The sequence below is a fragment of the Zeugodacus cucurbitae genome, chromosome 2 (assembly GCF_028554725.1).
Source record: "Zeugodacus cucurbitae isolate PBARC_wt_2022May chromosome 2, idZeuCucr1.2, whole genome shotgun sequence".
In the NCBI taxonomy this organism is placed as follows: domain Eukaryota; kingdom Metazoa; phylum Arthropoda; class Insecta; order Diptera; family Tephritidae; genus Zeugodacus; species Zeugodacus cucurbitae.
Window position 1 is genome coordinate 50,620,506 of NC_071667.1, and position 23,894 is coordinate 50,644,399.

Below are 23,894 nucleotides of genomic sequence, written 5' to 3' on the forward strand. Positions count from 1 at the left end.
CATGAAGTGCAGTGAAAGTAGTCCATGTTCAGAGAGCTGCAAGGAAGCAAGCAAGCGTTGAAGGACACGTGTCTGCTGCCAACCGGAAATCTTAAGCGGATTACAACGGCTGATGGCTATGTGTATTGGGAAGCAATCGCAATAATACAAGCAAACAAGCAAACGATCACTTGCTACTTTATTTATTCAATATTTTTTGTCGTCTTCTTCAACGGTGGCCCACAGCGTTGGCCATAAGCTATGACACTTCAATTTCGCTGTGGCGTTAAGGAGAAAATTGAATCAGAGAAAGCACATGCTGATATTTTCCATTGTATTTACATTGTTGTTTACTTGTTCACCTGTAGTGCATTTCCGTTTGTTGGCCGAGTTTATTCTTGCACCTTTGTATGGATACTACAGTGTGACTATATTTATATAGATTGAATAAAATTTCGAAGAGTTTAACGGAGATTCTACATAAAAGGAATGACGAATGACAGACGTAACTGAGAAACGAGTTTTATGCTGATAAACTATACATAGAAAAATAAGAAAAATTTATAATATTATTAACCGGTTTGGATGGACGTGCAACCCAAGCGCCTTTAAACAGCTTCGGAGGCCCATTATAAATAATTTCTTTAACTATGGTCCAAGATCTATATGAAGCTTACGTAAATCCCAAAAAATCGTTTATGCTTTAGTTTTAACAATAGTTATGACTTGAATCGTGGGTGCATTGGGAGAGTTAATAACGATTGCGGTTTTAAAGTTCGGCATTGACCATTAATTGTACCATATATCAGACATCAGCATCTCTGTGACTCTTGTTGAAACAAAAGCTACGAACGGGGTATAATTTTTCAGTTATCGTAGATTACCGTAGACTATTTAACCCTGGCAATAAAACTGGTTATATGAAGTGAATTCCTAGCTTGACATTTCCTAGTCGAACTGGATGTTCGATCTTTAGTCAAATCATCTCTGTTTATTATGTCAGTTGTTATGAATCGAAACAATAGATCAACTTAACCATTTATTGTCGCCTGATTTGTGGTGAATGTCTGTAATGATCCTGCAACTACTTAAAATGAATATGTTTGAGAATCTAAGGGTTTCTCCAGTTATTGCCGAAATACTTAGACGAGCGACATTTAAAAAATTCGGTTTCTTGGGCTTTTCCATTGGAACGAGTGAACCTTGGTTTAGATAACGAAGCATGGGTATAAGGTTATGACAGTATATAAAGTCCAATCGTCCCAACGAAAGACCAGGAGAGCCGAGGTAAAAAAATCACACCAAGTTCGATAATTTTTTCGACAGCAGGTTATTGCTGAACATGAAAAAATCGTCTAACTTGTTTGTATTTCATTATCTTCGGAATAAGCTAAATTAGAATCTTTCAAGATTGTCCCTGAATCTTTTAACGTAAGTTCCAACAACCTTATAAAAATATTGCTTATATAAGAGCGATCATTATTAAGTAAACGTTTCCATTTATTTCTCGAGTTGGTTAATACTACATGAGTTCTCACAGGGGATCCTTTACTATGTGAATCCATTATTTTAGTATTGATGAAACTAGCGACACTGAATATGCCCAGTGGATCAAGTCAGTCAATCTTGGAACGGATAGCTATTAAAACAAGTAAGAAAAGGCTAAGTTCGGGTGCAACCGAACCTTTTATACACTCGCAATTTATTGAAAAGTAAATCGATTGATCTTTTGGGTAATTTACTTTATCGAATAATTTACTTTTCCAAATATATACATAAATTATCTGTTTTTATAATATTAAATGCATTTTTAAACTTAAAAAATTCATTCATTTATTTGATTCAATAAAACATATGGATTTACATGAAAAACATATTTACATTTACATACATACATATGTATTTACTATGAAGAGAAAAAATCTTGAATATTCTTTTGTTTTTTTTTTCTTTTGCAATATATTTTCTGACCATTTTTGTACGACAATTCAAAAAGTCTGACACCTGATTTGCATCGTTGCAACATCGTAAAAAACGCTGCTTGCTTCGTTTCGATTTTTTTATCACACTCTCTGAAAAGTAAATTAAAAAATTTACTTTTTCGATGTGCATGTGTAATCTTAAAGGTGATTAACTTTTCCGCGATTATTTACTTTCTGAGAATTTACTTTTCGAGAGTATACTGTATATTTATTAAGATAACACACAATTTGACTCAATTTGAAACACCTATTTGTGTAAAGTTTTATTCCGCTATCTTATTGGATCCTTATGCATACGTACATATATTATAAAGTGAAGTAATAAGATGCAGTTCAAAATTGAGTTACATAGGAAGTTGTCGTGGTTGTGAACCGATTCCATTTTCCACACGTGCCATCAGGGTGTCAAGAAAATATTATATACAGAATTTCATTCGAATCAGTCGAATAGTTTCTGATATATGGTTTTTGACCCATAAGTGGGCGATGCCACGCCCATTTTCCATTTTGTAAAAAAATCTGAGTGCAGCTTCCTTATGCAATTTTTTTTGTAAAATTTAGTGTTTCTGACGTTTTTCGTTAGTGAGTGTGTGTGTGTGGTGGGGTACGTAAGAGAATCGACTGCTGAAAGTTTGGTTTATATAGCTTTATTGATTTACGAGATATATACAAATAACCGATTTGGGGACGGGGACACGCCCACTTCCCAAAAAAATTACATCCAAATATGCCGCTTCCTAGTGCGATCCTTTGTTCCAAATTTTACTTTTATAACTTTATTTATGGCTTAGTTATGACACTTTATGTGTTTTCGGTTTTCGCCAGTTTGTGTGCGTGGCAGTGGTACGATATTGCCCATTTTCGAAAGCAACCCTCTCACGGTCCCAAGGAACATGTATTCCAAGTTTCATTAAGATACCTCAAGTTATCCGTTGCCCGGACGGACGGACGGACGGACTGACAAACATTCGGTTTTGGCTCGTCAACCTGATCATTTTGATATATATACCCCTATATCTTACTCGTTTAGTTTTATGACTTATAAACAACCGTTATGTGAACAAAACTATAATACTCTCTTAGCAACTTTTGTTGCGAGAGTATAAAAAGTTTGTTGGATTGATGTCATTAGAATCGTGGTATGAAGGCCTATTCCTCTTTAAAGTACGGAAGTGGCTGCGAAGAATATTAAAATAAATTTTTTTAAAGTCTGTCTATAATTTTGAAACGAATTGATTGGAACACACTGTCATGAGTTGATTTGCATTTTTTATATAAGTACAATCTCCTCAATAAATTTGTTGAGCATATGCAAATGCACGTGTTTGATGCCGGAAACGGAAACAACAGTTGATTTATTCAAAAAAATAAGAGTGTTACTTGATTTTCATATGAATTTCTTGTTGCTTATGTGAATCTATTTGCAGGAGTTTGCATAAATGCAACTGTCAAAGACTTATGTGCATACATACAAACAAAACACCGTTATTTACATTACCATGTAGCTATGTACAGCTATTTGAGTACAAAACACAAAGTGGCACGCTAAAGAATAACAATTATATAAGCTGCATGCCACACTCATGTGTAGTATTTAGGTTTTTATAGAAATACTTATGCGAAAGGTTTTTGGGAGTTACTACACTTCTTTTACACTCCATTATTGCATATAAAAAATTTAAAATTTAATTTTTGTTGAACATAAATATCAAGCAGTTGACTCTAACAGCTGGTTTGACAGCTACCTTCGAAGCCTCTAAAATTCGCCCTTTGTTTGTATGTATAATTGTAATTTCTTCGCGTGTCTTCAAACGCCTTCTTATTACTCCACATTTAAAAAATAAATCATGATTTCAAGATTTTTAGTTTTCTTAAACCTCTATATTAGTGCTCGTTTAAGCCGATTATTTTATTTAAAAGTACATTCGTGACCAAGAGTTGTTTGCCAAACTCAAACCATTCGTAATAAAAGCGTGAAGTATTTTGTTCAATTTTTTTTGTTTTTAACTTAATTTCTGTAATCGCTAGCTAACTAATGCTTAGTTCTCCTGCCAAACAATAAAGCAGAATTACATGCGCTGCTTACAAACCGTTATACCGCAATTTTTTAGCAGTTACTCGGTTCACAAAATCAAGTTGCACACAACGGGAAATTTGACTCATACATACATATTACAAGTATATACAGAAACATTTTTCTGACTAACCCTCACCCTTGTTCGCTAAGCTTTAATTAGTTTAAACATGTGGCTTTTTCCACACGAATAATACTGTGTGGAAGAGTTGGGGGTGGAGAGGGTAAGCAGATTTTTTTGTTACAGAAATCCTTGAAAATTACGTAAGGTGTTTAAGTATCAGAATTATTTTATATATTAAAGTTCTTAAATAATTTTCGCAAAACAAGTATATCTTCTTGATATATATGCTTCAGAACCGATATATTTGGTATAAAATTAAATAGAGATACATAAATAATTATAATCTATAATATATATAAGGGTTACGGGAAGATCTTAGGAAATTTGAGTAATTTTTGTACTACATAGTTCTACATTCTATTTTATTTCATTGGAATATCTTACATATTAATGAGCATATTGGATACAGGGTCCACCGCAAATCCGGTACATCGATATTAGAGGCACGGATGCCGTTTGACTTTTTATTTATGGACTAACTTAGAGACGTATTTTGACAAATGTCTAGATGAAAAATGTCACATGTCCGCCATACTATTTGTGACAGTTTTATTCTTGAATTGTTTCTTGTATGTAAATAAGAATGTAATGGCATTAAAATTTACGAGAAGACTTCCGCTCTGAGGAACAATTGAATACAAGATTTATTCTGTAATTGAACCAGCTAGGAAATATCAAAATACCGCAGGAATGCTTGAGCAATATCTGTCTTCCGGGAACATCAAGCTTATATGTATTCCAAAATATACGTACTGCCTTAAAAACTTGATGGCCAAACTTCGGACTTTAATGATGAAAGTCAAAACTCTAACCGTCGCACAAAGATAGCTCGCTAAGTAACGTACTGGATACTGTTGCTGATGAAACACTATATATTTATAGAAAGAGAATGCATATGCCCTGTAACACAACTGATTCCCGTTTAATACTCAAGTATATCCAAAAACAGTTCACCAATCTCCGAAACAAAAGTGAACGGAAAATATCTGTTTAAGCAAAAATGTAATAATAAGCCGATAAACAAGCAAAAAACTAGAGAAATGCCACACAGCTTATGGAAAGTCGTTATTATGTAATATTGTCATATGACTATTGCACTATTTACTATTAAAACGTGTGTGACACACTTTTTATGCACAAATAACAGCCGCTCCATGCATATTTTTAACCAAGTTGTCTCTTTTTTCAGAGAGCACTACTCGTAATAAAAACAATTTTGTATTTTTTGTTTGTTTATGTCTCCACACAATTGAATACAATTTATTGGAATATTGTTGAGGCATCAACTGACAATTGCATTGCCGAAATTGCCATTCAATACACACTCAATTCGATTATATTTGCAATAAATTTTTATTCTTACGCAATATACAGGGCAGTTGCGGTGGAATTTATTGCCAATCTTAATTATTATTTTCGAGTTATTTTGTCATGCAAAGGCGGAGAACAACTTGCATTTACTCAGGTATTAATATTGCAATTTGATGAACAGTTAAATTGGTGTTTGTGGTGGAGTTATGATTTATACTTGCGATATTGAAAAATATTGCAAGTATGCGGTCAGAGAGAGATAGAGATAAAACAACTATTGCTTTAGTAGAAAAAATCTAGATTTGGTTGCTTTATGGAATTAATGTCAAGATGAAATAACCGTTGCTTTCGTAGATCTTTGGAGTCAAATGTATGAGACATCAAATTAATTGGGCGCAGGAGATTCCCTAATGGACAAAGTGCAATTTTTTGGAATTTTTCGAACAGATGATTGACTTGACGCTTCACATCGTTTTTCAAAGATATTTGAGATTATCTGTGTGTTTCCATTTTTCTATTTTGTGCTGAACAAAAAGTCTTAATGATATTGTTAGAGAGGCAAATAAAATTCACCAAATCAAAAATTTGTTCCGGCTCCGCTGCCGCTCAATTTATATATACATCGCAGATTAAATCTATACAATACATACAAATACCTGAACAAGTAAGGAGCAAGAGTTTTCCAGTATTTCTATGCTTCAAAGCTTACTTTTAAGTTGATCTCATATAGCGAATAAATGATTCAAGACCTTTGATACGATTTATACAACCAAAGCGGACCATGTGAACCATTTGTAAATATTCTTGATTCTTATGATTAATTATTTTTAATATTTTTTTAAATTTAAAAATTTTATTAAAAAACAATTTTAAATTTTTTACAAAACATTTTACTTTTTAAGATAAATTGTATAACACATATATGGACAGCACCCTTTAAATGCACGAAAATATATTTTTAACAAGTAAGGAAGGGCTAAGTTCGGGTGTAACCGAACATTTTATACTCTCGCAATTTAATTATTTAACTTTATTTATATTATATAATACACAATTTGACCCACATATTCGTCATTGTATATTGTATAAGGTCCATTGAAAGTTGGAAACCATAATATTAGGTTAGAAGCACCGAGGTCCTCGTGTTCGATATATGGGGCCTTAAAAACCTATGGTCCGATTTCGGCGATTTTTCGAATGGGGCTGCCACACTATAAACGTAGTATTTGTGCAAAGTTCTGCACCGATATCTTCACTAGTGCTTACTTTATATATTGTAAAGTAAACGATTTAGATTGTCTTCAAAGTTCTGGTATATAGGAAGTAGGCGTGGTTGTGAAGCGATTTGGCAAATTTTCACAACATATCATTGGGATGTAAGGAAACTATTACAAACCAAGTTTCATTGAAATCGGTCGAGTAGTTCCTAAGATATGGTTTTTGACCCATAAGTGGGCGACGCCACGCCCATTTTCCATTTTGTAAAAAAATCTGCGTGCAGCTTTCATCTACCATTTCTTATGTGAATATTAGTGTTTCTGACGTTTTTCGTTAGTGAGTTAACCCACTTTTAGTAATTTTCAACCTAACTTTTGTATGGGAGGTGGGCGTGGTTACGATCCGATTTCTTTTATTTTTGGACTGTATTAGGAAGTGGCTAAAAAAAACGACTGCAGAAAGTTTGGTTTATATAGCTCTATTGGTTTGCGAGATATGTACAAGAAACTTAGTAGGGGGCGGGGCCACCCCCACTTCCCCAAAAAAATTACATCCAAATATGCCCCTTCATAGTGCGATCCTTCAAACCAAATTTTATTTCCATAGCTTTATTTATGGCTTAGTTATGGCATTTTATGTGTTTTCGGTTTTCGCCATTTTGTGGGCGTGGCAGTGGTCGGATTTTGCCCATTTTCGAAAGCAACCTTCCTATGGTTCCAAGAAATAAGTATGCCAAGTTTCATCAAGATATCTTAATTTTTACTCAAGTTACAGCTTGCACAGACGGACGGACGGACGGACGGACAGACAGACATTCGGATTTGAACTCCACTCTTCACCCTGATGACTTTGGTATATATAACCCTATATCTAACTCGTTTAGTTTTGGGTATTACAAACAACCGTTATGTGAACAAAACTATAATACTCTCTTTAGCAATATTTGTTGCGAGAGTATAAAAAGGGAAGGGTTACACATAGCAACTGTGGGTAAAAACTGTTTTTATATACATATATTTATGGTGGCTTCATTTTTTATTACAACACACTAGAGTACCAACAACTAAAAAACAATAATAATAAATTTGTTGACGACGCAAGTGTAAGCAACAATATTTGTGTGTTTCTGCTAAATATGGGCTAAGTGCATTTGAATGTGCATGACAAAAGCTCGGTTCACACAACGCTTCCGGTGAGCCCGTATTGTAGTTGTTTGTGACATGCCTGCTGTTACTTAAATAACTTGTACAAACTGCTGCCTCCGTTGTGGTTCTGATGATTTCGATCAATATTATGCGAATATCACAAGTTCTTATTTTAGTGTGAAATATGGTAAACTTTGAAAGTGTGTAGAAGATTGAAAGAGGATCGTAACCACGTGCACCCTATACAAGGAATATGTAGAGATGTCAGGAACCCAACACCCATGAAGATATTTTAACTAGAACTTAACCCAAATAGTGTTGCCAATATGATTCAGCTCTCATGTAAGTATTGTCGAAATCAGACCTTTTCAAGCTCCCAGATACCGAATATGAGGATTTCTGCACACAGTGTTGACTTTATAGTGCTAATTCAATCTGGATGTTTATTAAAGAAAATGAAATAATTAGTTGGCAACTTTTCCTGATGATTATATGACCTGACGCCAAAATTTGATAAAATCGGTTCACTACTTCTCCTAGTCTCCATAAAATAATTAAAAGAATACTGAAATTTTGAAAATCTTTAAATAAAAATGTGCCAAACACATCCTACATATTTGCACCATTGCACAATAAAACAAATTTAAATATTTATTATCTAGTCATACTTCATATCAAGCAATTTTGTTTGCAACACAAACAGCCCAACAACAACAACAACATTGATGTGTAAACAAAAATGCCAAAACGAACTATAAAACTGTCAAAAGAGATGACAATAATAAAAGCCCTTGCAGCATCTTGCTCAAACGAAGTGCAAATATGAACCTGTCAAAAGTGAGATTTTATATTAAATTTACATATTCGCACACGCAAACAAACGCTCACTTGCAGTCGCATATGCAGCAGGTATGCGCTTGTATATTTTCATTAAGTTTTTAATGTTGCATTCTATTATTTGAAATGCTGTCACAATCAGAATGCCCGAAGAAATTAACACCTCTCACATGAGATGAAATTAAAGTAAATTTCTGCTGTTTGTTGTCAGTTAAAAATTCTTTGTGATTTAAAAAACTGAATGGTCAGCCAATTGGCTGTAGTCAAACGGTTAAAGATATTAAAGACTTAATATTAAAGAAATTATTGTACATATAATCAGCTAGTTTCAATTATTTCTTATTAATCACATTTAAGGGTTGAGCAGACGCTGTGGCGTATGATGAACAAAATCATTCATGCGGAAATCAGCTTTTCTTTTTATACACTCGCAACAAAGTTGCTAAGAGAGTATTATAGTTTTGTTCACATAACGGTTGTTTGTAACACCCAAAACTAAAAGAGTTAGATATAGGGTTATATATATCAAAATGATCAGGGCGAAGAGTGGAGTTCAAATCCGGATGTCTCTCTGTCCGTCCGTCTGCGCAAGCTGTAACTTGAGTAAAATTGAGATATCTTGATGAAACTTGGCACACTTCTTTCTTTGCACCATAGGTTGCTTTCGAAGATGGGCAAAATTGGACCTCTGCCACGCCCACAAAATAGCGAAAACCGAAAACACATAAAGTGCCATAACTAAGCCATATATAAAGCTATGGAAATAAAATTTGGTATGAAGGATCGCACTATGAAGGGGCATATTTGGATGTAATTTTTTTGGGGAAGTGACGTGCCCCGCCCCTTCTAAGTTTTTTGTACATATCTCGTAAAGTACTTAAGCTATATCAACCAAACTTTCTAGAATCGATTCCTTTAGCTACTACCTTATACAGTCCAAAAATGGATATCGGTTTATAACTACGCCCACCTCCCATACAAAGGTTATGTTGAAAACTACTAAAAATGCTTTAATTCAGGAAGGGAAAACACCAGAAACCTCAAATTTCATTATAAAGAAGGTACAGAAGGGCTCCACCCAAATTGGTATACAAAATTTTGAGTGGGTGTGGCTCGACCAATTTCAGTGAAATTCGGTTCATAATATCTTCCTAGCTTCCCAATGATATGTTGTGAAAATAGTCCAAATCGGTTCATAACCACGCCTACTTCCCATATACCAGAAGTCGGTCTGAATAGTTTACTTTACAATATATAAAGTTAGTACTTCGGAACAGCACTTTTCAAAAACACTGTATTTAAAGAGTGGCATCGCCCTTCTAAAAAGCCTCGAAATCAGTCCATAAGTTTTCAAGACGCTATATATAGAATATGAGGACCACGGTGCTTCCAACAAATTTTTACAGAAAATATAGTTAAGTCTCTCAGCTATTTAGAAGAAATGCAGAGGGAATAGTTTTCTTCTAATAATATGTCTCTGTGCCAACAATGAGTGAAATCGGGTCATAACTTCATCTGTCACCCATATACTTAATATTAGGGTTTTCAAACTTTCGATGGACTTTATACCATATATGTATACATATACCGAATTTCGTTTTCTCTTAGAGGTTTCGTGGTGGCTGCTCAGGATTCTGCTCTTAACATTATCATCATAAGACATAGAATATATGCCTTATTCTATGATTTATGATTTGTGATATGGTCAATTATGCTGGTGGTCTTGATTCTTAAAGATTTAATTATTGATATCAGGATTTTGATAACGCCATAACCGGATATTCACGACCCACAGTAATACAATTATGTGCTAATTCTAATATTCTAATATGAAATAGTATGACAATAATATCGCTCAAAGGAAATGTTGTCTGGAAAACATATTTGAAAAAAATCATTTAACAATAATAATAAATTTAAATACATTTACGACCAGTAATAAAATAAATATTACTAACTATATAATTGAATGAATTCAATTAAAATAACGTGTCGGTCTGAAATGCTTTAAAAAAGAGATACACAAACATACCTGAAATATAATATTTAAAATGAAATGTAAATTGGAAAACTGTGCACATGACATTTACTTAAAATATGAATAAGACATTACAAAAACGTCTGCCAAAATAATAAATAAATAAAATAATGTAAATAACAGCTACTCAAATGGAAAATTATATTGTAAGAATTTCACTCATAACTACTTTTATTTGCCATTTGTTAGATAGGCAGCTTCAGAAGATTCAATCAAATGGTGAATGAGCAAACGACTTCCAAACATTCAAAAAATCAAACAAACAAGTCTCGCAATTTATGTCACTCGCCGAAATTCGACAAAAATTACCAAAGCGTTCGTGACATTACGCTTAAGACGCATAATATTTATACAATACGGCATATTTACACACGCCTGACGTGACAAGTGCTAATCTCAGCACATATTTAATATTTACTTTCTAATTGTTTTTCTTACACTTTCGTACTTTTGCGTAAATTTGAATTACTCCGAGCATTAATTTACACTGCCGTTGGTGGACAAAAGTGCCATAAGAGAGAGCAATGTTTGCTTGTCGTAAATTGAATTTTATCTCTGTTTCTCGGTGTTTAAGCCTTTTTATTATTTATTATTTTTTCAGCATTTTATGTCTAAATTTATCTTGCGTAAATCCCTTTGTAATTTGTCTTGACATTTTGCCGCAGGAAATCTTTGTACACAAAAAGACTCATAGGCTTGGTCTTTAATGTGTAAATATATCATCAACGGTTGTGCGCTTCTGTAATCGCATGGTGTTGTATAATTATAATCGTTCGCACGCGTGTAAGCTTAGAATTTAGTGTGTTGCAATGTTACTCATACGCAGTGGCCGCCTCAATTTGCATGGCAATTTTGCACGTTGGTGCTTTGTAATTGAAATTATTTAAGTTTATATTTACACTTTGCGTGAAAATTTAATATTTACTTCCTGTTGTCCATTATATATTCATCTCAAGCAATTATTTGGTTGAAATATTTAAACATTTTGGTTAGACAAGGTGGAAAATTGCTTAAGGGAATCTATTTATTACGGTTAATTTTGACTAATTGCAATAAACGAGCATTTTACAAGACAACTAAATTAAATAAATTCACTGCTTAATTAATTACGTTTAACACGGAAATAATTTTATTTTATGCATGATTTGTAATGGAAGTAAATTTTTCCAAATTTTCCCAACACTATTCACTACTCCTTCATTCATTCATTAGTTAATACAAATCGTATTGAGGATTTGTATTTTTCTTTATAAAAAGTAGAATTGTATTTTGAGGTCTACGAAGTGGAATAAGTCAATTAAGAGCAGCTTCGGAGAATAGATTCAATAACTTTAAAAACACTTTTCATTGATTTCTGACGCGGTGCACTTTCTCCATTGTGAGACAGATTCTTCAATATTTAATATTTTCAGGTCAACTTCGTTCAAAGCTCAAATATTTCAAGAGTATTTTTCAAATTCGTCAAGATTGCGACACTTAAACCCTTGCCACAGTGAAGTAAACTATGCACCTTGTTTCAGAAATATTTTTACTCTACTATACAACCTCCTTGTAAATCAGTATAAATTTTATTCAAACTATCATATTCAGTAGGTCCCCAATAGTTTCCAAGTATTTTTCTTCTATACGACAGATAATGATTGATATTATGTTTAAGAGAGTTGTTATAACGTAACAGTCTCATAAGAAATTTATAACAATAAAATCACTTGGAACGAAGTATATTCACGTAAGTAGACGTTCAATAAAAAGAAATTCTTAATTTTTGCAAGTAAAGAAGATATTTAAATAAGTTTTTTAAATTGGCTTGGTCAAACATTTAAATTAAATAAAATATGAAGTCAAATTAACTTCACAGATTTTTATATTTAAGGTATAATTACTATAATTGTACATAAAATATGTTAAATATGAAATGTATACATGTTTATGTTCTTTTAATAAATCCAATAGCAGACGATAATTTAACTGCCTAAATAGGAGTACCCAATTTCCACTTAAGTTTCTAAGCATGCAACAATCAGTTTGCATCTACTATATATTATATTATATTTAATATATTATATAATATACTAGGATTTATATATATGTATATTGTTTAAAACAATAAAATTTCCGCCTTTATAATAGTCATTCTTACCTTAAAAAATTGTGAATTGTCTATAATAAAATAGGAGTTAATTGACTGATTAAGTGATCTTTGCGTAATTAAATCGCTGATTTAGATCGATTTACAATGCAATAAAAAATCTTATTTTAATACATTAATATTTAATCGAATACAAATGGTTCAATCCGAACGAACAATCGAACTTTGAGTCAGTAATGTAAGTAAATGGAAGTTTGGTAATGGTTTAGGAGAAACATAGAGCATCACTTGTACTGCATTGTCAAGGCAACGTCTTCCCCACTAGGGGGCCTCATAAGAATCTAGTAGAGATATCGATAGTGACGTCACATAACATTTTAAAATTCGCGACAAGCGCAGGCATCCTAAAATATGACTATTCCTCGTGGGCAACGTGACAGCACCCCATCTTGTATCGCAAAAAACCAAAACTGAACGAATATATATATAAATCGTAGTATAAACTAACCTAACCTATGAGTAAGTTGCATTCTTTGTTGAGGCAAGCAAAACAAAAGTTACTCTAAACAATGTTATATAAAAACTAAATATTAGCCTACAAAAAAAATAAAGTTTGTTTGGAGGTCTGGTAGGAAATCGATAAATATTAATAATCCGAATAAAAAGAACCTAGGGTATCTCTGTATCCAACTATTTTTAAGTTCCTTGACTAGACTATAATGTGGAGAATAAGTTTTATTTTAATTTTTGCTTAATAAAATTTGTCTAAATGCTCAATATATGTATTATATATAAAATTGTATATATAATTAGTTATATAATAGAATGATAGAAAGAGATATGTGACAGATGACATTTTGATAGTTCCTTTCGCTAAAGCCGTTGCGTGTCGCATTCTTGTGTCGATCATTCTTAGCTACGTATTTTTATAGTGAGTATATATATATATCTACTACTTTATATAATTTTCATTAATTTGTTTCAAAATGCTTTACTAGTTGTCTCATAAACTAATATAAATTAATGAAGCCTAGCTGGGTTATGTTGACTACATATTATATATATTTTCTTGCATATTTCATTCCTGTTGTATATGTGTATATATAGCGAATAAAGTACAGACTTACCGAAGGCGCCAGATTGCATGATTTACACGAATGGTTGGTTGATTGCAGCGCGTAACTTTCAGAATTACTTTATATATCACGCGTAACTCAATGAGTCGTTGTAATATAGTAATAATTTTCGGGATATATTAAGATATGCAATGGTTAGATTAATGTTGAGATATTTAAGTATTTTTGTAAAAAATTTTATACAACTTTTTTATATATAATTGTATGTTGTTTATACTCGCTCTTACAATTGTATAATAAATTTTGGTTGGTATTAATATTTTCACAGATTCTATATGTATTGTGAGATACTTATTGAAATATATTTTAATTGTTTAAATGCAATTCTTATTAGCCATAATTAAGCTTTTGTGATATATATATATAAGTGTATCATATTTTGATTATATGGATTTTGATTATAAATAGTTTTTGATAAAAATTTTCACTACTTGACTACTTTAAGGAAGAAGTTATTTTTGCTAATTGCATAGTGTATACGTTTTAGTTAACTTCAAAAGTGTAAGTATTAGTATATATATGTATATTAACCGTTATGCTATATTATTTTAAATTAATATATTTTAAATTGTAATAGTAAATATTATTTACTTATATTGGTGTTCAAGTTGCTCTTTTGAAAATTCACATTTTTTACACTGTCTTCAAGAAGATAACGTACAATGCATGACTAGCTGTACTTAAACCGTTTATCACCACTCAGACTATTTATTACTTGTATACAAATTGTAGGCTTAAAAACTACAAATATATATATAATATATATGTATACATATGTACGTGTGGGTATATATTGTTTGTTTCCAAGTAGTAACTGGATTTGATCGTTTAGTTTATTTGACATTTTGTACTCTCGGTTATAGTAGATATTTTACAAAATTATTCCCTTTGGTGCTTATTCTACTTAGACAAAGTAACACTACGCATGAAAAATGGTTGATTATAAAAAAAACTTAATGGAAATATTTTGATATTTTTATAATTACTAATATTACTCAAATACTTTTTCTACTTTGTATATTTTAATAATGAATACTTTAGCTCTTGTAAGAAAATTTTAAATTTTAAATAGTATTTTGTTTAAATATTATAATATTATTTCAAGTAGTAGTGAACATTTTATTAGTAATATTATAAAGCGAGTTATTCTACTAGTTATTAAGCAGCACTCTATCGTATACATCGTGAATTATTTATAATCTTTATAATGCACTAAATTTGAAAATTATTGTTTTGTATTATTTGTGGTTAAAAACTTATGTACTACTATGTATATTAGTATTCGCTAAGCATAGCCTTCTAAAGTAGTATATATGTATAGTATATATAGTATATTTGCAAACCTTTTATTAGTAAATGCTTTTAGAATATTTAGTATTTACTTGTACCACTAGTGTGATGCAACGTACTTTATTAGTATTGTTATTTCCTTATTCATGCTTTTTATAGCAAATATTAAAAATTTCAAAACCATAATATTCAGAACTCTACAGATGTCATATGGCAATAACATTTTCGAGTTTCAACTATTAATTGAAATACTGTTAATTCAACTCCTAACTAGAGCTTAAAAACGCTATAGACGATCGATAAATGCAGTTGAATAGATTTCTTTGCTTTCTATGCTTCGAAACCATAAAGGATCTAAATGCAAATATCTACGAATTTGTTGGAATAACTCACGATTCTGCTCAACGCCTCGCAGTATATTATATAGCAACAAAAAGTTTGAATGCAATGCATAGATAGTGTGAATTTTATGGAAGCATAAAACTGACTGAAGTAGTAAACATTACCTTTAGGCAGCTTTATTCAAGACCTAGAGACCTAGTAACTATAAAAGTTCAAGTGATTTAACATTCTCGAACATTTTCTGCTATTATAAAAGTCCAAGCTTTCCGTGTGGTATATTCGATGTTCGTGGCCTTTTTAACCTAACCTAATAGTATGTTTACATATGAAAATAATCTCGTTCAAAGCTCGTTCAGTAATCTAACCGTTTACATATAGCCAAATGAGATTATCAATTGTCAAATGTGTTGCATTTGTTGTTGTATTACACATATTTCTCTCGCTGTCGGCCATTTTTGTTTAAATTTTCATTTCACATTTCTCCTCTTCTTCGCAAAATTATCGATAAACCTAGGAATAACAGCGAATATCTAGTTGTATAAAACGAGATAATTTTATAATCTCGGATTATCCAGAGAGGAATTGTGTATGGGAAATCTAGTTTCTTAATTAAAAATTATCGAGTTAAGCTCGTAAATGGAGATAATTTCATTATATGTATGTAAACATAGTATAACCTTCGTTTACTATAACGTTTTTTAAAAGTGTAATTATTTGAACTAAAACCACATATTTTGTTTATAATATTTATATCATGAGCAGTTTCTGTAATTAATGGAACTAAAGTGACAAATAAACTGAAACGGTTTCAACTGATCCATATATCTGGAGAATAATCGAATTTGACATGGACTTGAGTTTTCCGTAAGAGCATTAGAGTAAATTAGTAGAACATGCCTTTGCAAATTTCGTGGAGAAACTTTACATCCATATGGCTCAGTTGAATTTGAATGTTAAGTTGTACCTAAGAAAGTTCTATAAATTGGTTGAGAATTACAAACATATGGCTGAGTGAAATAATAAGATTAAAGATTTCAAATTCTTTGTTATTTATAAATATTGACATAATGTAGATATGATTACTGTAAATATTGATATGAGTAGTCCTAATATACTATGTAATATAATATACATATATTCATTTTTGTATAGAAAACTTGATTATGAAACTTTATATAGTAGACTACTTTATACCGCTCTATTGTTCCATTTGAGCAAAATTATTATTCTACAGGCTATTTTATAATATGGGAGATATATGATGAATAGAATAAGTACTCAATTGGGTATATGAATTTTATTTTGAGTACTATAATAAATATATTAATATATACTTTTAAATGCTATTTAATATGGTAGTCTACTTAAAGTTTAGAATTTTGGCTTTCACTTACAACTACATTTTTTCGTATTTATTTTTAATTCGGTATAATTTAATATGTGATGGGTAATAAATACGCTAAGCTTAGAATTAGTGTCACCTATGGTAATTATTGTTTCAAATACAAGTACTTCTACAAAGCGTTGGTAGCTTTTTAGTAATTTATCGTATATTGTTACGTTTGATCAATCTAAATTACCTATAAATTACCTATGGGATTATATATATGGTTAATTTAATGTGTATATATTGCATATAATTATATATGTTAATTTGTATAGTAGATATTGGCATTAGTTACTATTGGCATTTGTCTTACAACTCTCGTATAGTAGCGTAGTTATATTTTACATTAAACTAAATTAATATTTACATTAAATATTATAATTTCTTTAATTTTATGTATTTTTTATTATCTGAAGTTTTTGTAATTATATTTTTACAAAGAAGCTTTAATACTTTTAAGAATATTTTATCCTTCATTTGTATTATATTATTATACATCATTTCATTAAAATACTGTAATTATATCTTTATCTAATCTAAATCTCTATATATAAAATCTTCTTACTTAATTTCTTCTAAATTCTAAATTTCACTAAACTATTTATGGTATTAATTTATTAAAGCAGTTAATACCATTACTATTTTGCCGTTATTTCTACACTTAATACTATATCTAATTTCAATTACACTAAAAATTGTATTACCAAGTTTTTTTGAGTGGGTCGAGGAGTCCTTTAAATGTTTTGTATGTACAGTACTGAATATTAAAAATTTGCTAAATTAAAGTTATTTGCTTTTAGGTTAAAATTAGTTAATAAATATTACTATTGGCATATAGTCTACACTTAGCATAGCTACGTATTTTAGAATTCCAGCGCAGCGCATATAATTATATTCATATATACGAGTAGGTAGTACCAACCAAAATTTATATTTATTTGTATTTCAACTGTTAAGAAAATATTTTGAACTATATTTATAGGTTATGTTTCTATAATAGTCAAAAAGCGAGCGTAAATACATTTCAATTTTATTGAAAAATGCTTCAAAATTCGTTTAAGATTTACGTATACATAAGTTGCCTTTAAGTCTATATAACTTGAATTTGAATCTTTTACTTTCCAATATTGAAACTTTGAAATTTTACGTTTTCCATTTTTAAGAGAAACTTTAGTGCTTATGTGTTCTATCAAAAGTTTTTGAAAAATTCGTACAAAGAGGTTTTTTATGCAAATGTTGATTGTAGTATTTATCCATTATTTGGAGAATCTCTATTTGTGGTATGTTGATTGCAGAGTTGTTTCGGTGCAGACAGTTGGCATACAGATTACATCGAACAATTTTATCATTACAAACTCGTCTACTTTATTTTCTGCCAACCGTTTAGTTCGATATTTAGATTTTTCTAATTTTTATATTTATTTTTTCTTTTTTTGCGCCGCTTGGCGTAACCTTACCTCGGCGGCGGCGGTGGCGGTGGCGGCACCTGTGATCGGCTCGATGTCTGCAAATCGAGTGCCGATGTGTTGTTGATCGGGCTGTCGCCACGTGGTGGACGCATTGTTGTTGTTGGCGCACGCAATTGAGCATATGGATTATCGAAGAAACCTTGTGACATGGCCAACATTTTGACGGTTTTGTATGTAGTTTAGGTGGTTGGTTGATGGACGTTATCTGCAATGAGACAATAGAAGAATTGTGAATTTAGAATTTAGAATTTCTTGTCAATATACAATTCATAGATTTAACTGTTATGTTACAAATGGTTTGAATAGAATTAAAATAATGGAAATGTATAATTACTGATCTCCACCAAAACTTATTATAAAATAAAAAACTTATATAAAATATTCAATAAATCTCACTGAATAATGGAAAAATCTAATCAATATTAGGTAATGAGATGATAATTCAATTTAATGTGCAAAATATTTTTAAAGCAAAGTTTCCTATTTTAACGTAATTTTTTGTGAATTTTTCCGCAGCCAATAAACATAAAATAAGCATTATCGCCAAGGCTATTATAAAATACTACAGATACATACATACATATGTACATATGTATATATAACGCATATATAAAATGTAATTATTAACGGTTATTTAACATTTTTTACTAATTTCAAATTTATCGTTGTAAACTAAGTGATAACAGTGCAGTGCAACAGCATTTTCTAATCTTATCAGTGATAAATCACCAATGTTACATAGCCTGTAGCAAGCGCCAGCATCGCGAATCCCATTTGGTTTGAGCGGCGCAGCTTCCAAAACAAGTGGAAATTATCAGTAAACTGAATGTTTCCCAAAGCAATTTGCATTGTAAATAGGACACTTGTACATACATATATACATATGTACATACATGAGTGTAATAAATACATCACTACCCATGATTGTTGTTTTAAAATATACAAACAACAGATTCGTAGAGTTTCAGTAATAAATTTAAATACACATACGTATTTTAATGTGTTTGCACATATTGTGACAGTATGTTTAATAAGCTCAAGTCAACATACGTTAATAGCAACAGTGCAAATCCAGCTTATCGAGCTGTACTTTACGTAAAAAAGAACTAAGAACCCGAAATATGCCAAATAGGCTAAATAGAGACACCATCATTATATAGGGTATATCTAAATTTTGTTCTTGCAAATGAAGACTTATATTAATTAAGTCTAGTTTGGCTATTTTAAAAAAAATTTGCCGCATATTTACGGGCAGATTGATGCAGATGGAAATTATTAGTTGTTTGTGTAATGGTTACTGTTAGTCCTACCTTGGGTTTTTTATATTCTCTATAAGATTTGCTTACAACCTAAATTAATGCAGAAACTATGAAAAGAACTTGAGATAGCCGAACTTGTAATATATACAATGTGGTATAGTTCAAGTTATGAACTATGAGAATATCATCATTATCTGTGGAAATTCTTTCTTAAAATACCGTCATTTGGATGGATCTGTTGATTTATCTAAAATTACACGTTCACTTATTCATTTTTGCTAAGATAGCTCACATATTAACCGATATTATTATTCTACAGACAAAGTCCACCGGAAGTTTGGAAATCGGTATGTCAAGTATATGGGGGATGGACAAAATTTTGATCCGATTTTAAACAAGAGGCACATTATTAAAAGAAAACTATTCCCTCTGATTTGTATAATTTGTATAAAATATCGAAGATAGTTACCGAAATTTTCGGTAAAAAATACATAGTTCGATATCTGAGACCTTAAAAAGTTAGAGTCCGATTTCAACAAATTTTTACATTAAGCTTGCCCAAAGTTTTATTCCGATATATTCATTGTTTCTTGATGATTATGTATTGCAAAGTTAACGAATCAGATAAAATTCTAAACTGAGTTATATAAGAAGTAAGTGTGGTTGTAAATCGATCTCGCCAGATTTCAACCCGGAACTTTTGAATTTGAAATTTTGAAAGTTTGGTAGAATAGATCCTGAAGTATGATTTCCAACTGAATGAGTCAAACTCGCTTGAATTCGTTTATTCAAATATATAATTCTTCCGATACAAAACAAAATACGTTGAAATTTTTCTCCAAAGCAAATCCTTTATTTGTATATATATTTCTCATCGGAAAAGGAGCAGAAAACATTTAGAACACATGGATTGTAATATTTCAGAATTTGCTAATGATTATGCTGGAATATTTTTGTAAGTGTGACGATCCTTAATTATGACAATATATAATACACTTATTCAATATCGAATAGGGTGCACATATCTAAACACTGTCTCTTTACATTTTATGAAACCATTTTTGAAAAAAAAAAAATCGATTTTCTAAAACTCTTGAAGATATAGCCGATTTATGGTGGAAGCGTCAGGCGACGGCGAGAGCGCCTCAAAACTTCAAACGTATTTTCCTCGAAACAGTGTTTTTACGACTGGCACATGAGGTTACTCACAACCTATTAATCCAATCGTTTCCAATTTTTAATATTTTATTTTATAGATATATAGCTATGGTATAAACTAGGATAAATCAAATCGGTGAAGATCTTCTTTACTTTTCAATTTGATTTGTGGCTGAAAAAAAGGTGATTTTCGAAACAAAAATTTCAAAGGTCCACCATTTTGTTAATTTTTGTGCGAAATTAATAATCCTAGTTCATACCAGAGCCAAACATGTACTTTTTCTAATCCCGTTGGAATTTTTTGTTTCAGATGTTCCAGTGAGCGGAAATCACATGCGCCGCCGAAAAGAAGGGCTTTTGTTTGATCACAAAAAAACAAAAACAGCAAAAAAAAAAATGTAAAAATCTTTTCTTCTTTTTTAAGTATTCAAATAAATGTATACAAAGTTACAACGCTAAAAAATAATTCAAGTTCATTTACCAGCCCATTGAAAATCGTCAAAATTTTAAATCGAGAATGATTTTTCCATTACATTGTTGATGATCTCTAGTGAAATAGCAACAGTTTCGGAAAGATGTTTGCCTTGAGTTAGTGTTACGTAGTCTGCGGAAGCTTAATCTAGAAATCTCGGTGTTCAGACAATGTCTCCATATCAGTCTCACCCTTTTGAGCGACTAATTGATTCATTCGAAACAACCTGAACGGTCGGTCGTCAATAGCCTTTGTGGTAATTGCACTTTATATGGATACAAAATGAAATCACCCTTCGAAATGGACGGAAAATTGATAATGTGACCAATCCTATACTCAACAAAATTTGACACCAAATGACGAACGGTGCTTTTATACCGACTAAAAAAGTGACGCACCCTATAGACTGAGCAAAGGATTCTAAAAATATAAAAATTGTGACTTTCAAAAATTACGCGCACTCTTAAGCGAATACAAACAAACCAAAATAACACCAGTGCCATTATTTTTGTAAACTCATTGGAAATAAAACTACCGCCATCTGTTTACACATATCAGTATAAAATCAGAAGCACTTTGTCACTATCTACATTCCTACATATATACATATAAATAGATGAATATGTGCAGAACTAGTAATCAAATGCAATTGCACTTGCATAAAATATAACATCGATCAAATATTCAATCGCCACGTCAATAACAGGTCAGCAGTTTGTTTTTTGTTGGTTGCGACTACAAAAACAATAGGTGGCAACGAGCGAGTGCTTGAAATTTCTCCACGATGGTAAATGTAAAATTTATGGACTCACAATATGATTTTACTTTTGTAGCCGAAGCAAAGCTTTCGAATATGCAATAAAGTCACCGCTGACCGGTGACACAACTCACCGTTCCGTCCCCTAAGCGTTGACAAGCCAAAGGCCCAACGCCGCCCGCTTCCGCTAAATGAAATTCACACTGTGCATTGATTTTCACCTGACTGCAAACCGACTGTACATTACAATGCTAACGGGATTTTACACAAATAAACACACACATTCGTTTATACATTCATATGGACTCACGTGTGTCTGTGTGTGCGTGTATGAGCCCACGATTATACATAATTCACAGCGGTCGCAGTGGGGACGAAATGGTGTGACAGTAAACAATAAATGGAATTGCGTGAAAATATTCAAAATGAAATATATTGAGGACCGCATGGACAACGGTATGTATGTATGTATTGTAGTATTTATTTGGAATTGAAAACGTTTCGCAAAATATTGCATTCCACAGCATATTTTAGCGCCAGTTCTAGTTTTTATGGGTTTCATTCATAGCTTAACGGCCTTTTCAAATCTATTATCTTTTTTTAATAAAGTAGAGAGTACAAAGATATCGAAGATTATGCAAACCAGTAATGCTTGTGATGACTAATGTATCAATAAACTTCATCAATTTAGAAAAAGAGATGTAGAGCGTATATTCTTTTCCAGACTACTAAACAGATAATCAATCACACTCATCTACGATGACAGCAAAGTAGCTTCTACAATTCCTGATAACTGTGTTTCTCAAAATTAGACTTCTAAGATTAAAAATTCTCACAAATTCGAGTGCTGTCTTTCGAAGAAAATGTCTTTTTTGCAACTACTCTCATGTAAACTCTGCCCAAAAGTTAGAGCTGAGAGGTTGGTTGTCATGCCACTCGGATTCTACTCTGTGTCCAATTGAGGCATATTATCACCATTTTAAGATACTTCTTATTGGAGCGTTACGTCTAGTGGCCAAACCTTTTTGAACTCCAGAGAAATCGTATCTACTAATTGCAACCAGTTTATAAATTTCATTGGACTTGAACTTTTCCGTTGCACAACCTGGTGGTGGTGCTTCAAAGTTTTCATTCTATCCAACTCTTTTTATTGTAAGCAAATTCAATCCCCTGTTGATAGTTGCATTTAGGCAGAAGATGTTTAACCACCCTGTATGCATCAGTATTTACCCCCCATATAACTTTTACTAACCTTAAGGACTGGCTCTCTTTACTGATTTCTTATAAATGACCTCCTCAGAACATAGATGTTTTTTCGTAAATGTTTTAGCCATCTTATAACATTCTGTATTCTTATGTCCGGGTACCCAAATAAGAGAAGAAACCAGTCATAAAATTACCGGTATTCTTAAGCGTCTAATATTTATGATGTTCATACACAAGAGTCTGTCATTCCATAGTTCGCCCACTTCTGCTTCACTACCAAAGTCAACAATTCGAATTTGAAACTTTTCTCTGAAAGATCTTTGCGCCTTTGATCATTGGTAATTGTCAATAACCGAAATGCGCGGACCGCTTAACTTAATAACATCACAATCGGAGATGTATCATTATTTTTGAAGATGATTATAATTCAATATTTATGAATGAGAAGTTAACTTAATTGAAGCCCCTTTTAACAGTAGTTCCTACAGCTCATAATATATTGAAGGTGAGCTGAAATGCATCCCAAGGCTTGTGCCATTAATCCGAAACATTTATTCACCATTTATAACGATTTTAATATTGTCCGACTGATTTCCAATTTTTGGCCAATGCCGATTCTTT

The 23,894-nt window shown here is 31.6% G+C and overlaps 1 protein-coding gene across 1 annotated transcript in view; it reads right to left on the bottom strand.

Moving 5' to 3' along the window:
- Positions 1-18,024: 18,024 nt before the first annotated feature.
- The window catches only part of LOC128919730 (sex determination protein fruitless-like), a 73,939-nt gene continuing 68,069 nt past the window's right edge, over positions 18,025-23,894 (bottom strand). The window contains exon 2 of the mRNA XM_011195268.3: positions 18,025-18,626. Within this exon, the coding sequence (XP_011193570.2) occupies positions 18,406-18,579 (174 nt within the window). The 5' untranslated portion in view covers positions 18,580-18,626 and the 3' untranslated portion in view covers positions 18,025-18,405. The remainder of the gene's footprint in view (positions 18,627-23,894) is intronic.